Raw genomic sequence first — 16799 nt, forward strand, 5'->3', positions numbered from 1 at the left:
AAAAGGAATGCTGGGAAATCCTGACAAGTGCTAACTCTCTGCTTGGAAATGGTGGCGAGTGTCACTATATTCACTTTATCTGCACCAAGTCTGATCAGTTTGATGATGTTGATGAATGGTAAGTGAATTAATTAAGGATTATTAATTCTTGATTTTTTACGCTGCATTTGTTGCAAATTCAAAACTTTTTTTCAATGTAATACTGTAACACTACACAATTTGGTGGATGTAGGATGGCTTCATTGTGCTATTAGGATTTTTAGTCTTGAAAAAAGGCCAGAATGGACAAAACATCACATAGTAACACATGCAAACAAATTCTAAAGAACAACTTGTAGCCTATCAATTTCCCAGAAAAATTTGACTTTACAGAATTTAAATGAACATTCTCCTAAGTTAACACTCAAGTATTTTACATTTTACATGTGATTTACAATTTGTGTTCAATTTTATCCTTTAAGTATAAAGCACAGACCCTTATCAAGTGATCTGTATGTTGTGGATCAGAATAATGCTGAAACATTAAACTCTTAACAGTTCAAAACTCTCTAGAACCATATATCTTTTCTTCCAGGTCAACAGATGCAATTCGGAGGTTTGTGTTAAACAGAAATGAAAAAGCAAAGGAAAGCATGAGAAAAGAATTCAAGAAACTAAAGAAAATGGTATGCTTTAAATTCTTACAGAATACACAGAAACATAGAAATTGGTTTCAACAACAACAAAAAAAAAACCTAGGATAATTTTGTCCCGTTTTTTATTTTTCTAGAACCACTTCAGTTTTGAAGTATTCACGGTGAGCTCCAAATGGTTTCAAAACAGGAAACATCTAAGTCTAGAGGAGACTGGTAAGTTAAGTAAGAAAATATATACCAGTACTGAAAAATAATGCTGTAAGAAAAAGACAAACATGCATTTGTTTTCACAGAAATACCCAAGCTTCAGGATTTTCTGCAGAATCTCAATGACAAGCACTCTGAGACATTGAACTATGTGTCTGGAGCTCGTGGGATCCTGTCTTTGATTCAAGGATCCTGTTTGAGAGATGTGGTAAGATCAGGAAAAATAAACTACTTTTGTATTATAACAAAACACTTTACTAAAAGGGATAAGATCATTTCGATCACATGGTTGTTTACTACAACGGACATTAAAAAAAATGTATATTTGCTAAACATATTCCATCCATCCATCCATCCATCCATCCATCATCTGCAGCTAATACTTGGTCAGGTTGTGGAAGCAAGTGATTTTGGAGGGAAACCCAGACATCCCTCTCCCCAGGGAGACTCTCCAACTCCATTTGGGGGATCTCAAGGTGTTCCCAGGCCAGAGAGGATATGTAATCCTTCCTGGGTCTCCTTCTCAGATAGCCCTTAAGAGAGACCCAAACTCAGCAGAGGATAATTATTACCCCCACCTTTCAAAAAGGTTTCAGTGATTAATAGTGCACTTTAGTAAGGTACACTGAACAGACAAATCTTAGCTAAATTAGTTTGTTGGACTCTACATAAAGCAACATTTTAATGGCAGCTTAAACGCCAAGGTTTACTTTAAATTTGACTCCTAAAAGCTGTAGCTTTAAAAGCGGACATTTTCTTAAAGATTGGTTGCATGGTTTCAGCAACAAAATATCTTGACTCAATTAAAAAATAGTTCATAATTATTATAATGTTGTTTTTGTTTTGTTTATGTTTGTTTTAGGCTGGCAAAAGTAAAGATGTGTGTCAAGAGCTTGATGAAAACATAAGAAATCAACTTGTTTCAGTCAAAGAAGCAATGAAGGCAGCCGAGGAAGCTTTTGAAAAAAAGCTGAGCGAGGGGGTTGAAAAATCCAAACGATCATGGGAAAACAGGCTGAAGTTTTTCATCAATCCTCCGGTATGTGTTCTTTTAGTAAGTATGAAGTAAACTTTAACTTCCTCTATATATATATTTAAAATATTTCTCCCATTTATGTTTTCTTTAGAAAAAGCGCCGCGGTGGTTTTCACAGGGTACTGAAGTGTGTGGTCGAAAATGATGGCATCTACAAACCCAAAAAAAAGAAAGAAATAAACCTCAACATGAAGTTATCTTCATTCCTGACTGAATGCATTGATGAGGAGTTCAGGAAGACCTTCCCGTAAGAACTTAACGAACACAAAACCAGTGTTTTATAATTATTAACATATAAAAATGTTCATTTTGAAATTTTAAAACATTCCAATGTATTAAAATGTTTCAGAAATGAAACCAAATGTGGTCCTTTCAATGGAGCCATCGATAAGTTTTCACTTGGCACTGAAAACCTGAAAAAGAAGTACAAAGATGTGGAACTGCAGCTGATATTTCTCAAGACAGTGGTAAAGAACAACAACAAAAAACATTTTGATGAATGAATGAATTTATATTCACTAGGATGATACCTTTTCTTCAAAAACTAAATTCAGCTTTAAAACTAATCAGAAACAAGACAGACAGGAATTCTTACATGGTGTTACAATGAAACCTGTAAATAATTTAGTTTTTGCTGATAAACAAACTGTTTTTTATTTCTAATATTTCTCTTAGGAAAAAAAAATCAAGACAAGACTGAACAAAGTAATTCGAGACCGCAAGAAAAAAATCTACTGCCATCTAACTGAGACAATTACAAATGCCATGAAAGAATGCTATGAAAGTAAGTATATTAGTAAGAAAGACCAGCACACACACACACAGATCTGTGTGTGTAAAAACAATTTCTACATCATTTTTTATTTTGATTTGCAGAGGCAGCAAACTTTACTGGAAAGGACACGTTGAAGAACATGATAGGAACAATAAAGAATCATGTACAAGCATTACAGGACACCATGTTTGAAGAGGCTAAAAAGGCGATGTTGCATGAGCTGAGAAGCTTGACGGTTTGTTGCATTTATTTAAAACTGTGAAACTGCAGTTTTGTTTCCTAATCTAATCCCACATTTAACAATTAATTAACTTGTATTTGTGAATCAGTTTAACCTGAACTCAATTTATGACTTTGCAAAGAGTGATAAAGATTTTAATCCTGAATTAGAAGGAAATCCCTGGATATCTGGAGGGCTACTTGAAGAAATATATTAAGCTCTCCCTCAGGACCAATTACCAATCAAGTCCAGGTAAAGCAAAAGCCATTTAGATCATATACACAGATAACAAACAATTCAGTAAATGTTTGATAAAACAAACAGCAAATTTAAATTATTTTATTAGATGTCACATCAGAGCTGGAGGAGGTACAGAAACTCTACAATGAGCTGAAGATTCAAATGAAGAAAGATCTTAAAATGGGTAAAGATTTGTTTATACCACTAAAATTTATAAATGGCCATAATTTTGAAATGTTTTTTTTTTCTCTGACCAGTTTTACTAAGTTTTTAATTACATTTGTATTTTTTCAATCAAACAGCTGCCCTGAATCCAGGATACCAGGATTCATCATCACAACACAAACCTTGAAGAAGAAAAGAAACGTGACATGTATGAACCAAATGTGAAAAATTGTGACTAAAATGATAAACGGCTTGTACTTGTATAGCGCTTTATCTAGTCCAGGAACCCCAAAGCGCTTCACCCATTCATTCACATATTCATACACTGATAGCTGTGAGCTACATTGTAGCCACAGCTGCCCTGGGGCGGGCTGACAGAAGTGAGGCTGCCATCACACCAGCACCACCGAGCCCTCTAATGTGATGCTTTTTACTCCTGTATTTTTTAGTGTTCTGTTATTTTCACACTTTGTAATTCATGTCTTTTTAAGAGATCTTTAAATGCTTCGTTTGATTTTATTTTTACATTTACGATTTTCTATCTTTGTTTTCTTACCTTTTATTAGACTCATAAAGAAAAATGTAAAAGGTGGACATTCACACCTAACTCGAGGTTTCACGTGTTATTTTTTATTTCATTGTGTTTAAAAATACCCAGATATAAGCTCAAGGTTCTTCTATCAGTCTTTATTATTTTATCATAACTTTTATTATATAAGTGTTGGTTTATTACTTTGTGTTTTATGCTTTTAAGATCAGTTAATTTTAGAAATGGTGAAAATTAATATCTACATTATATTTAGTTCATTATGTAGGCATGATTTTACAAAAACAGATTTGAGATGCTTTGTTTTAGAAAAGTTTTAATTTTTTTTATTACACATGCAACAAAGAGACCAATTTCTTTTTCCCTTTATTATTGGTGTTCACATGAAAAATGAAAAGAGGGATTTTGTATTTTTTATCTTTATTGCAAATTTTATTGTGCTGAAATTTCTAATGCAATTTTTAATTAATTTTTAATGCAAGTGAATTCTAACCGCATACATTTATTTGATATAAAGTGCCTTCCAATAAACCTTCAGATAAAGTGCACTTGTGTTTTGTTTTCATTTTACAAAAATATTGAGAATTGTCTGTTTTTGTTTATTTTTCTTCAGCAACACTACTTTAATGAAAACCTAAGAAGAGAACATCATCTGTCCAACTGTTAAGCACAGGAGCAGAACAATCATTCTTTGGGCTGGTGTTGCAGCCAGTGGCACTGAGAACATTTTACTGGTTGAGGAAATGGATTAAATTAAGATCAGACATTGAAAGCAACATCATTAAAATGCAAGGCCCTGTAGTCCAAACCAAGAAGTGCAAGTGGAACGTGGGTCATTTAGAGATTAAATATGGCAATAAATTCTCCCAAGTTTTCATTTTTTACATGAATTTATGAAGTCAGGAGAGAACGTATTACTGGATAGACTTAGAAAACTGTTTGTTTCTGTGTTTTATTTTGTTTTTTTGCTTGCTTCAGTGATAATAATTATAATTCTTTTTTTCTAATACGTTATAAATTATAAAACTTCTGGTCAGACTTAGAAAAGGACATCCTGTTTACATAGTATTAGCATAATCAGTTTGTAACTAAAACTTGATTTAAAAACTAATGCTAATGCATCTCTTTTAGCAGTGATTTGTGGTGAACCATGAAATACAGTAAGAAATTGCAACAAATGGAGTAGTCTCACTAACATGAAACCAAGTATTCTGCAAAGGCGTACAGAGACAGAGGTACTTGCTATCCAAAGCAGATTCTCTGACACAGTCTGTGAAAGTTCCAGGTATTCACGCCACCTCTGCTGATTCTTACCTGCCGTGGAAGACTCTACTAGGTCTGGGTGGGGAAATATGGGCTGAATTCAGCCAGGTCTTTACTGAAAAGTGCAACGGTCTGCTAAAAAAAAAAAAATGGTACAAAGCATCCAGTGTTGTGCACAAAAGTGTCCATGTCTTCTATGAATTTTTAACTGAGCAAGTTCAGTTTCCAGTTGACAAGCAGCACATAAAAGCACCTCACTGTGGCAACACTTAACACTGCTTTTTAAGCATTTGGCAGAATAATTGTCCAAACAACATTTTATGTTGCATTGCAAAACATGAATTAAATTTGTTCCCAGCAATCTCAGAGGAAAGCAACAGCATAAAAAATGCAATTCAAATGTCTGGTCGACATCTTTATGAGAAACTACATTACAATAACATCACAGCAGCATGTAAACAATATATTCAAATATTTTTTTAAAATAGGCATTAAGTGAAGCCAATGGTGAAACACAATTAAATGTCTCAAAGTACTTTATACTCAGCACCATTAACTCCTGAAAAGATACAAAGGTACTCAAAGCCCTTGAACAAAAAATCTACACACATTCATGTATTCATCACACCTAAATACTATATTTATATAACTACAGTATGTGACGGAGATCATAAAACTGTAAATTTCCTTACAGGTATAAGCTCTTCATGTTTGTGAACACATCTGATAAATACAGCAGAAGCATGCTAAAATACAACAGATGGCTGAGGTGTAGTTCTCAGGCACGTTTCTTCCTCTAACTTCTCTTTTTGTCTCTGACATTCAGCCTGCATACAGCTGCTTGGTAAATACTCAACTCACATGACGTTCTAGGTAAACAATCAGATTTTAACACTCACAAAAAAGTTTCAACAAGAGGCAACAGTCAAACCAATAGCTCTGTGATCGTGTTTATCAGTGGGCTAAAATATGGAGGTGAATACAATCATTTCCACTTCATACATTAGAATGAAAACAATCATGTTATTAGCAGCGCAAAAAAAAAAAAAGTTCCAGTGGTTCAAGATTTGTAGTAAAAGATTAAAAATTCAAGTTCACAGGTCAGGCGGTGATGTGTTGGGCGTTAACCCAGAGAGTGCTGCTTCTTCAGGTTGTCAGAGCGCCTCACTCTCTCTTCTGGAGTCTTTTTGTACCAGCTCCTAAAAACAAAACAGCCACTGTGATGACTTTAAAGGCATCAGTTTCTTCAGAAACTCACATGCTCATTTACAACAGTGATGCATACTTTCAGTTATAGTAAGTGAGTTATTAATTATACAGTTATTTTCAATTCAGAAAGGATCAAATTTAAGTATAGTTCCATGTATTTTTGAAGAATAGTTTATGTATACGATATTCTTACGAAATTTGTACACAAGTATCATTGTACTTGTTCACATGGAAATGAAAGACATGTTGATGCTTCATGAGACTGAATTTAATTCATGAGCTATTTAGTGCAATTTATTCCAACTAAAAATGGCTTGTTATTATAAACAAGCTGGATTTTAAGATGCACTGTCAATGAATGGTCCATTTTTTAACTTTTGTCATATATAAAAGGTGCACCAGACTATAATTTGCATTAAGCAAAACAAAACAGCCCCCCGTCTTTTCGGAGAATACTGCACCGACGTAAGTGTCAAGTATAAAGTCCTACAGTGCTCGCTCAGGCCTGCACGCCGTGTGCAGAGCCCTGTGCGACTATAACTGAGCCTAAATGCTGCAAGCAGTGCGGCTTTGTAGTTTACCAAAGTCGTACTAAAACATTACAACTTCTTACATACAAAAGGCGCTCCAGATTATAAGGCGCACTGTCGTTTTTTGAGAAAATTGAAGGCTTTTAAGTGCGCCTTACAGTCAGGAAAATATGGTAGGTTAAATAACTATGTTGGTCTTAATTCATGAGATTTAAAAAACACAAAGTGAAATATTTAGTGAGCTTAATGCACTTCCTTGTTAATTATGGCAAAAGTAAACAAAAACAATCTATGTTTTAGCAGGTAAAAAGGCATGTTTCATTGAAAACAGTTGTTTATCTAGTTTACAATAGACAAAAGATTGTGTTTTGTGCATTTGAAATAGTGAAACTTAAATGTACAAACTCACCCCTGGCGGTTCAGCTGGCCTGGAGCAGATGAATTCTGGCCTTGACTTGGCTTCTGAATTCTGGAAGAAAGAAAAAAATAAAACATATTTTGATACAATGTGGTGATCATAAAGAATACATCACACAAACATAGAAATTAAAAAAATGTAATAAAATAAATATGAAACCTGTTGGTAGTGGGGCTTTTTGGCTTGTGCTGCACCTTCCTGACCTGTGCTGGGGATTCCCCTGCCCTAAAGAATTAATACATACAAAGACTGATCACTGGAGCTCCTTATCAGAACTAAAATAAAACCATCTCAAATCACATCTAATATCACATGCACAGCTGTGTTCTCACTTCCTGTCTCACCTCTTTTTCCTGTCCAGAGACCTCTGTGTGGCAGCAGAGAGAGACACTCTCTCTTTGGGAGATTTGGCTTTCTCCTGCAGAAGAAGAAAATGAAAACTTATAAACAGAAACAACAAACTTGTCAGCACAAGACACACAAGTCAAATTTCTGTAAATCTTACCAGGACACCATAATACAATGTCACATAAAATGTTGTTTGGACAGTTGTCTAAACAACATTTACCCACTCAGCTGTGCTGAAAGATTCATCACAAATACCTAAATTTATGACATGCAGGTATATATATTTTACACTGGTGCCTATGAGCTAACAGTGTTTAACAAACTAGAGTTAAAAAAGAAGAATAGTGTTTTGGATTACCAGGTCTCGAAGACTCCTCTCTGCACGTAGCTCCCTGTCCTGCTGCAGAACTGCTAATCGATCGCTCAAAGGCATTTCAAAGAAGATGTCATGGACGTCATACAAGGCTGCACGTAACTGTGGGGCGTATGATGCACACATAAACACAAAGGAAGTAGGACATCTGCTGTGTATAGAGAGTGAAGACAGAATCCCACCTGGGCTCGGACTCTCTCCTGCAGGGAGAGATCTTGTGCTGAGTAGGTCCCTCTTTTCTGTGCAGCTTCAGTCTCAAATGAACGGATGAATTCCTGCGTATCCTAAAGACAACAACAACATGCATCTATTAGGGGTTTGTCCTTAATAAGAACAGTGTTCTTTTTTAACTGTGCTCTCTTTTGTGTGAATATAAGGATGTGAGCTCACCAGGATGGTTTGGCGCAGGTGTTTGACCTTCTCCGTTTTGAGAAGTCGTCGAACGAGGAATCCGCGAATGATGGCACCAATTTGACAGAACGCTTTCTGATGCTCGGCGGTCAAAACCTGCAATTCACAGCAAGGGCACAAAAAAGATGAGACTAAAACCAAAGAGCAACAACTAATTCAAACTAAATTTAGAAATGTGTTGGAGCTTTTTACTCGATAATTCTACAATGAGGAGATTCATTGGTGAAAGGTGAGCGTGTCAGTGTTGGGTGTAAAAGTAGCATCCACCAAAGGTTTTGGATTTTCAAAAAAGACAGGTTGTGATTTGTCATTTTGTATGATGGTCTATGATGGTACATAGAGATCTACGGCATTGTCTTAATTACAAAAATATAACAAGGAACACATAACAAAGAACACATCCCAAGTGCTTGACTGACCTGCCTGCAGTCCAAATCTGTTTCCTATTCAAAATATAATATGTGCTGCATATTAAAGAGGAAAATCAGAAATCTTTCATTCACCAAATATTTGCAGAAATTTCTCTCCCACAACTTCATTAAAAATAAATCCTGCTATTACAGGAAACAAAATAGTAATAAAATAGTAAACATGCTTCTCTTCTGTTTGTTATCTGTGTGTTAATGATATCAAAGTACAAATTTGTAATGAGGACACTTCTTCATTCATTTACACTATGACTGTTAGAAGCTTTATCAGCTTGAAACTGAAAATGTTTCCAGGTCAGTATAAGAAATAAATAAATCCAAGTTTTAATATTTTTATTGAATGTAAGCACATATAATGTGGTGCGTGATGTGTACATATCAAACATATCCTTCCCATGTCGGTATTGTACAGGTCTCTCTGAAATAGGTAATGCTCATCTCTGTCTGAGGAAACAAATTATCTCAGCTCTTCTAAGCACAGTACTACGTTTTATTTAACGATGACTGAATCACAGTAAACCTGCCTATACTTGGATGTACTCAGACGTTTTACAGGGTTTAGTCTGCAACTTGACAGACAATTTGGGTTCAAGTACACACATTTACTTTCAGTTGATACCAACCAGACTGAGCCTTGCCCGTGGTTTGTTAGCTGTCCAAGAAGACCCCCACAGACAACCAGCAGGCTGGATGGAGGGAGATGTAACACTGGATGGAACATGACTGGAAAAACCTGTAAGAAGAAACATCCAATACTTCCAATACAGTCAGTTACTGCACAACAAGTATTCTATTTACAGACCTTTTTTTAATATTTGTAAAAGGTTTTGCTGAGAAACTTCAGGGAACAAGTCACTCTTTTACTATCAGAGTCTGTAAATTACAAAAACATGTTTTCATCTTATTTAAATATACAAATTATGGTTTCTGGTAAACATGAACTAAATGTCTTTAAATATATATATAAAATTTCCATCTCGCCCTATTTGTTCAACTTTTTCACTTCGAGCTTGGGTCCTTTAGCAGAGGCAAGCCTGAGGGTTCTACGCAGTATCTTAGCTGTTTATATATATATATATTCAAATGTCTGAATATATTGCTTGAAATACAGTACATCTGTTAGCTTACTAAGGTTTTGCTTCTTTAAGCACGTTCAACAAAATAATGTAATATGTAAAAAAAATTATGTAATAAAATAAAATATACAAATGAAAAAATATGTAACAATGAAAAAAAGCACAGCAGTAGGTGAACTGGTACCTAACGTGTGTCCAGCCGACCACTCAGGCGGTGTGTGGATGGGGCTCAGTCGTGGACAGGAGGGGCTCATAAGAGGGCAGCTGCCACTCACAGATCTGCCATTCCAAACACAGGACTCCCCATTTACAGGCCTCGCACTCTCCTGCTCCTTCAGTCTTCTCTCTGTCTCCTCAAGCTCCTAAACACAAGCATATCAAATATAGAAACATTGCTTTTAAAAATAAATAACCAAACATAGACAAATTAATTTATAAGCACATATAATTATTTTCAAAACTGTAATGTAAACTGTTTCCCATTTGCATTCTATGGAAAAAATATTGACAATTTTGCTGTTGTTTTATTAACTTGAAAAAAAAATTAAATAAAAGTTAAAATATACTGTCATTGCCATCCACTCCAAAGTAAAAAAAAAAGCTACTGTGTGATTCTTTGTACTGACCAGACGAAGGCGCTGTTGCTCCTTCTCATGCTCGGCAAGGAGCAGAGAAATCTGCAGGGCATGTTCCTCCTCTAGGTGTCTTTGTATGTCCTCCAGAGCCTGAGTTCGCCACTGGGCCTCCTCTGCTAATGTAGAGAAATAAAGATAGGCTGAACCATCAGAGGCTGGAATTGGAGAAACAATTGTTGCAGTTAGAAAAACACAGTTTCAACTGAAAATATTTTAAAACTGAAAACAAAAAAAGTTAAAGTGTTGAAATATTTATGACTCACCCGTCTTGCTGGATTGTGTTTCAGATGTTTTTCTCAGAACGGTTGGTGTTTTCTTGCCGTTATTTGACCCATGAGAGTCATCAGGAGTCACACGTGACCTTAGCAGAGATGGAGATGGATTTTCTACCTCGTATGACTGGTTTAAAGGAGCTGAAGGGGCGCGCCTATTTGGACCCAGCCACATAACACCTGCCATGAAGCGAGGGACCCTTTCCTGGCTGCGGTCCACAGGCTCAGCTCCAGACTGGTAGGTATCCAGTTGGCTGTCCAACGTGTGACAGCGCCGGCGAAATCCCACAGCCAGGTGGTCATGGTGTGTCATGGAGCTGGGTACAGAGACACTAACAGGGCCTCCATTTTCCTGCACTGGACTGGTACTGCAATGACTGGATCGACGGTTTCCAATCCTGGAAGTTCTGTCTCTTGTCTCTAAGCTCCACAGACCTGTTGACATTGAACCCGTCTCCCCCCAATCAGCCATGCAAGCACCTTCTCCTGACCTTCCCGGGCTTCGAGGGACAAGGTCTGCTGGTCCAACAGGAAATGTAATGTGGATGTTCCCTGTAGAAACCGGCCGTGGTTTGCGTCTACAAGGACGAGGACTAATGCAGGACTCAGGACTTGGGAGAGAAGAATATCGTTCTGGTTTACTAGATGCAAGCGCAACAGAATTTTGAGGATTGAGGTCATAAAAGCATTGGTGCTGGATCGGAGGTGGGCCAACCGGGCTATGGTGCAGACTGAATCCAAACTCAACTCCTGTGTCCCCGATGGGGCTACAGCTCTGCTGCTCTTTGACAGAAACAGTCTCAGGTGGGGGAGTCCGGCTAACTGAGACAACTTTTGATCCTTGCTGACTCTGCTCTCGCTTCACATATTCCCTTGATCTCTTAAGTAGGCTGTCCAAGCTAATGTCCTCATCTTCCTCCTCCTCTTCTTCTTCCTCCTCACTCCTCTCTTGCTTCTCTACCTTTACATCTACTTTGCAACCATTAAAAATGGGGATCTCAGAGACTGGAGTAACGGACTGCTCGACTGCCTTTGGCCTGAATTCAGGATCTTTGGGAAGTCCAGGTGAGTCAGTGACCAAAGTATACCCACTGACAGTCGCAGATTTAGACACTGGCAGCGTCTTTTCACTTGGTGCTTCACGTGCCTGTGAAAAATAATAACAAATAATAAGCCTGTCATACAGAGGGACTAATTTATGTAAAAATGATTTTAATTCTTCAGCTATTATTTGTCCTAGCTTCAGTAGATTAAAACCTGAAGGTTTGCATTTCATCACATCTCGATTTGTATTCTGGGAAGAAAAAAAAGTCATAATAAAAAAATTCTACAGACCTACTTTCATTTAAAGATGACTAAAGCAAATTTGTGAGAGAGCTTTGTTGCTTTACGTGACTTGTTAACAAAACATGGCTATAATCAGGTAAAAAAAATACAGCTCAGTCCCCTGGTCAAAGAGTTAAATCAGACTCTTTTGTATTTACCTCTGTTGATATCACCAGAGACTGTGGGACAAAGTATAACTCGCATTTTGGTACTCAGCCTAATTCCTAAATGAAGCATGAATGTGAAAAATCTTCATGAAGCAAAAGAAATACAGAAACCTGTCATATTTTTTAAATTAATAAATGAAGCAAGTGCAAAATTGTATGATTTTCTATAGCATCAGTATGAGGCATGGCTACACATTTTTTTAATGCGCAATACAACTTACATTATACATGTGTCACCAGTGTTTTGGTTTTCTTTTTTCCACTGGAACACCCCACAGGCCTGTGTCCAGGACCATACTCTGTGCCACTGACCTGATCCAATATGTTCTCAACTCGAGCCAACAGCTTGTTTCTCTGCTCGTTCTGTCTGTCCAGTTCCAGCTGGATCGCCCTTCGTCTGTAGCCACACATCTCAGTGCGCTGCTCTGCACTCAGCTGAAAAAAATATATAGATAGGCATCTTTACAATATTTGAGTGACATTTGTTCTATCAAAAGAAAAGAAAAACCTTAGTATTGATCTCTACCATCCACATGTCAGTAGAGGAGATCCTGACACTGGCCTCTCCATGTGAGTAATTCAAAGAACCCATTATGTCAGCAGTCAGGAGCAAATGGGTTTTCAGAACAGCCCTGAGTTGCCTCATCGCTTCTTTTTTTTCTGTGCCAACTGCTGATTTAATTAGACTCTTCTCACAAGAAACCTTTTGACTTGTTTTAGCGAGAGAATCACAGGTGAGGCCCATAGAGCCAATTCCTTTCAATGAGATGTTATTTTTATTGTTCCAGGCTGTTCTTGTGCGATCCCTGTAATGGCAAGCCAAATATCAGCTGCAGGACAGATGTGTTAGACAGAAATGTTAGGCACTGTAGGCCTCACAGAGAATTTTTGAGGATGTTTCTCATACAAGTTTTTGGCATTGTAACTGAGAAGTGTAAGACGTGAATTAAAGAGATGCAAAACTGCATCTGTAGCAGGAGAGAGTGCAGAAACTAACTGAGCATTTCATCAATCAAAACGTCTCACAGTATATACACTCCTTGTTTTCCACACTTCTTTATGAGATCATTGTGCTAGCTGTTTAATGATCTAGTTCTTGCCTTCAATTTCTACCAATTTTGTGATCAAATTTTTAAGATTTCAGCTCGTCCACCTGCTTCCTGCTTGCCTGCATTTGGGTCAGTTCTACCACCACCTCATGACATGATCTTAGTTAGTACTCATGCTTGTTTATTTCTTCCTTACCAGAGGTGAAAGAATGGCTTTCCCATGAAAGTAGATGGCTGAGCGAGCTGCTTTAAGGGAATACAATGGCTCACATGTCTTCCTCTTGAGTTTCCCCTCCTCCTGCAGTATGGCCAAACTCCGTAGACAGAACTCCTCATAGCTCTCCATCCCCGAACACCCACACATCCGCTCCCAGGGCAGGAAGCACACACCATGTAGCCTCGTCGCCAAGCTGTTCAGATCAAACAGATGATATGGAATTAGGTTACAATGTGAGAATGTGACTACAGCGGAAAAGCATCTGGAAATAATACTGTAAGGGGAAAAAACAGGAGGAATCACCTACAACAGGGGTGTCAAACGCAGTCACACAAGCAGGCCAAAATTTAAAACTTGGTCTTAGCCAAGGCCCAATCTCAACCAATATTATTGAAAAAAAATATACATTAATCTTGTTTTTTAGATGCAATATGTCAAATTATTCATACAAAACTACAAATTACCTATTCTCAATGACATTTAATGTTGAATTTAAAAACATACACAACCTAATGAATAAAGAAAGAAAAATTAAAAAGTTACATTGGCATTCATTTTAATGCCTTATTCTCTATCAGAAACTTTTACCTATTATATTGCTTAGTATTACATTTTATCATAATCCTTTAAATAAGTAAAAATAGAACAAAAAACTCACAAAAAATCCAAACATTTGACTTTGAAATAAAAAGAGATTACAGAAAAAGATAGTTAAAGCCAACCCTCTTTTGCTCTGACTAACATTATATGACATCTCTTCTCGGCTGCAAGTTCACCTGCAAGAGTTTGAACGGTCTTATCTGACATTCTCTGTTGCTCTCTCTACGTCAAAATCAAAGATTACGGAAGAATTCCAACTTATTTTTCTTGGTTTTCAAAGTTGGCTGACTGTCATGAGAAATCTACACTAAATATGCTCGTTTTGCAAGCAAAATGAGAAGCGATAGAAAAATCACAGATTGGTGGGCCAGATCTAATACATATGAAATATTATCTTGGGGGAAGTGGGGGCAGATTAAAAACGTCCAACAAGGACCAGATTTGGCCAGCTGGCCTTGAGTTTGACACATGTGATCTATAACAAAGGAGGGTCTTTGTGGCTTATGTTTTATCACACTCATCACATTCTTGCCATTCCTTCCTGTTGGCTGATGACTCCTTTTATTTCCATGCCTCATGAAGAAGCAGATGGGATTGTGTGTCTAATCAATACAGTTTCTATTTTCTGAAATGTCTGTCTGCATTCAATCCCAAAGGCCAATCATGTAATAGGGTGTTAGACTCTGGGTGCAAAGCTGTATGTGGATGACATTTAACAATAAAAAAGGTTTTGGTTGGGTCTGAACTGAGCTACATGATGCTGCTGTAGCCTAACCCCCACAGCTGCCTGATTTGCTCAGGGACAGCGCAGCACGGCTGGGAACGGGTTTAATTTAGTCCCTTTGTAACACGAAGCAAGCTTAAGGTTGGTAAGGCGATATTCGAGCGACGACCGCGGTATTTTCAGGAGCTAGACGGACCTTGCTGTCCAAAATGCGCCGTGAAGAATGACAGCAGATGAGCGCGTGCGTGTTCGTACCTGCAGTTTTAATGAAGAAAAAGAAGAAAGGCAAACCCTGCCGTCATGTTTCCTTTCTGCCGGGGACGAGCGCTGATGTCACCGAGAAGCTCAAAGCGGCGACTTCAGCGGCGAAGCTCCCCGTTTCCCCGCTCTCAATCTCGGTTTAACTATCATGATGACCACCTTCAGCATTTCCAGCTCTTCCGGGCTCCAACAGCGCCTCCTAGCAACAGGAGCACGCGGGAGGGTCACGTTCCATTACGGCGCACGCGACCTTGCCTTTCTAGAAGATTTCTATCACGGAATTTTTATGCTTTCACTCAACGCGAGAACTCCCGTGCTCTGTACATTAATCAGCTTTCTAATCTTAATTTGCATCAGTTATATAGATTAATTCGAAGTACATCAAATAACTCTCCTTATAGCTCATTATTCAAGAAAGTTCCTGGTGTCTGAGGTGGTATAAATGTCATGAACTGTTGTTTGTTTTCCATGTCTGGCATAATAAATGTGATCAAATCTTTATTTCACTTAATTATATCTGTAACTCTGAACTTTTTTTTATTAGATTGTGGGTTTGTTTTAAGTTGGGTTTTCTGTTCCATGATGACTTCAAGGTTCTGACTCTCTAAACCCTCAGATTTACAGAAAGTCTGTTGATTTTAGCTCTGTCTGTAGATAGAGCCTCTTAGAGCCAATATCTAAATTTTGAAGTTGTTTTTTTAAGCGAAATTAGACTTAGAGCTGGATTGTGCATGTGAAGCAATTTATCTCTTTTGGTTCAGTAAATTTAGAAATAAGTTTAAGTCATCGGTTGCAGAAAAATACTAAGTTTTTGTATTTTATGTAATAAATGTCCCTGAGTTCATGTGCAGTACGATACTGTATATGTTCTGTTGAACCCATTCAGCACTTGTAATGTGTTTTGATATTCCCTGTTTGTCTAATTTTTTAGCTTTTAGCTTAAGATTCTGTTTTAAAGACAACTGGGCTCTCCTGGAACTTCTACATAAAACAAGATGACCTTCAAGCTCACAACAGACAGACAGACAAGTAAGTAAAATATTCAGCGTGATTAATGGTTTCTTTTTTCATCATTTTCTTTATTATAATAAACATTCAAAACCACTGCAATACAGAGTACACTGATAAATGCGTAATATTGTTCCAGTGTCACAACTCATCCCTTTTCTGTCCGGGTGAACCTGCATTTACCGGCTGAGCAAAGCGCACATTTTCCTTGTTCTCCCGAAGTAAAGCATCAATGTCCGTTTCTGTAAAGGTGGCTTTCGAATCCTGTCACAGAAATAATAGTTATAGTAGTTTAGTCAGATTGTAATATCTGTGTTTTATACACTAAAGACTTACTTGAAAAGCTTTGCGTTTAACTCCAACACATGCATGGGACACCTCATAACACAAGAGTATGCTCAAATTATTTGGTTCATTTTTCATCAGAGCAGTACGAAACTGGTCCCGGTGAGAATCTGGAATGTATATTTGTGAATGTTAATGATTAAACTCTAATGAAAACATTTTTTTGTAAATTTATTGACTGTTCATAGTCTTACCTAACAAACTCATGCACATAGATTTCATTTTGTCCTTGGCGACATGGTCATTTTGAAAAGTAAGAAGTTTCTCACACAACCTCCAGCTGAGGATTTTCTCGATCACTGTGTGTCTGCTCTC

The 16799-nt window shown here is 37.3% G+C and overlaps 2 protein-coding genes across 4 annotated transcripts in view; one reads left to right on the forward strand and one right to left on the reverse strand.

Moving 5' to 3' along the window:
* The window catches only part of LOC108239214 (nuclear GTPase SLIP-GC-like), a 22157-nt gene extending 17785 nt beyond the window's left edge, over window positions 1–4372 (forward strand). The window contains 12 exon segments of the mRNA XM_037978699.1: window positions 6–118; window positions 575–665; window positions 770–848; window positions 929–1050; window positions 1705–1881; window positions 1970–2124; window positions 2227–2344; window positions 2553–2661; window positions 2754–2887; window positions 3043–3124; window positions 3219–3296; window positions 3415–4372. Of these exon segments, the coding sequence (XP_037834627.1) occupies window positions 6–118; window positions 575–665; window positions 770–848; window positions 929–1050; window positions 1705–1881; window positions 1970–2124; window positions 2227–2344; window positions 2553–2661; window positions 2754–2887; window positions 3043–3124; window positions 3219–3296; window positions 3415–3464 (1308 nt within the window). The 3' untranslated portion in view covers window positions 3465–4372.
* Window positions 4373–5271: 899 nt separating this feature from the next.
* Window positions 5272–15386, reverse strand: LOC108239184 (centriolar coiled-coil protein of 110 kDa). 3 transcript variants are annotated; one of them, XM_017421756.3, is made up of 14 exons: window positions 15126–15386; window positions 13526–13739; window positions 12593–12715; window positions 10779–11934; window positions 10507–10628; window positions 10065–10242; window positions 9428–9537; window positions 8356–8472; window positions 8148–8249; window positions 7951–8067; window positions 7589–7662; window positions 7404–7469; window positions 7236–7295; window positions 5272–6286 (listed from the first exon to the last, which is right to left on the reverse strand). In XM_017421756.3, the coding sequence occupies exons 2-14, from the start codon at window positions 13691–13693 to the stop codon at window positions 6211–6213; spliced, it is 2469 nt and encodes an 822-aa protein (XP_017277245.1). In that variant the 5' UTR covers window positions 13694–13739; window positions 15126–15386; the 3' UTR covers window positions 5272–6210. The 3 variants fall into 3 exon arrangements, with proteins under 3 accessions (XP_017277245.1, XP_017277243.1, XP_017277244.1); XM_017421754.3 differs by having other exon boundaries at window positions 10507–10670; XM_017421755.3 differs by having other exon boundaries at window positions 10507–10631; window positions 15126–15385.
* Window positions 15387–16799: the final 1413 nt, after the last annotated feature.

This window comes from Kryptolebias marmoratus, linkage group LG12 (genome assembly GCF_001649575.2).
Source record: "Kryptolebias marmoratus isolate JLee-2015 linkage group LG12, ASM164957v2, whole genome shotgun sequence".
Classification (NCBI taxonomy): Eukaryota; Metazoa; Chordata; class Actinopteri; order Cyprinodontiformes; family Rivulidae; genus Kryptolebias; species Kryptolebias marmoratus.

What these genes read in the sequence shown, in the direction of transcription:
- LOC108239184 (XM_017421754.3), bottom strand. Translation starts at nt 13,693, where the DNA reads ATGTGTGGGTGTTCGGGGATGGAGAGCTATGAGGAGTTCTGTCTACGG. An exon ending in AGCAACAGCGCCTTCGTCTG is followed by an intron (nt 10,243 to 10,506) that starts GTCAGTACAAAG and finishes GCTTGTGTTTAG; the next exon opens with GAGCTTGAGGAGACAGAGAG. An exon ending in TCTCTGGACAGGAAAAAGAG is followed by an intron (nt 7,470 to 7,588) that starts GTGAGACAGGAA and finishes TTAATTCTTTAG; the next exon opens with GGCAGGGGAATCCCCAGCAC.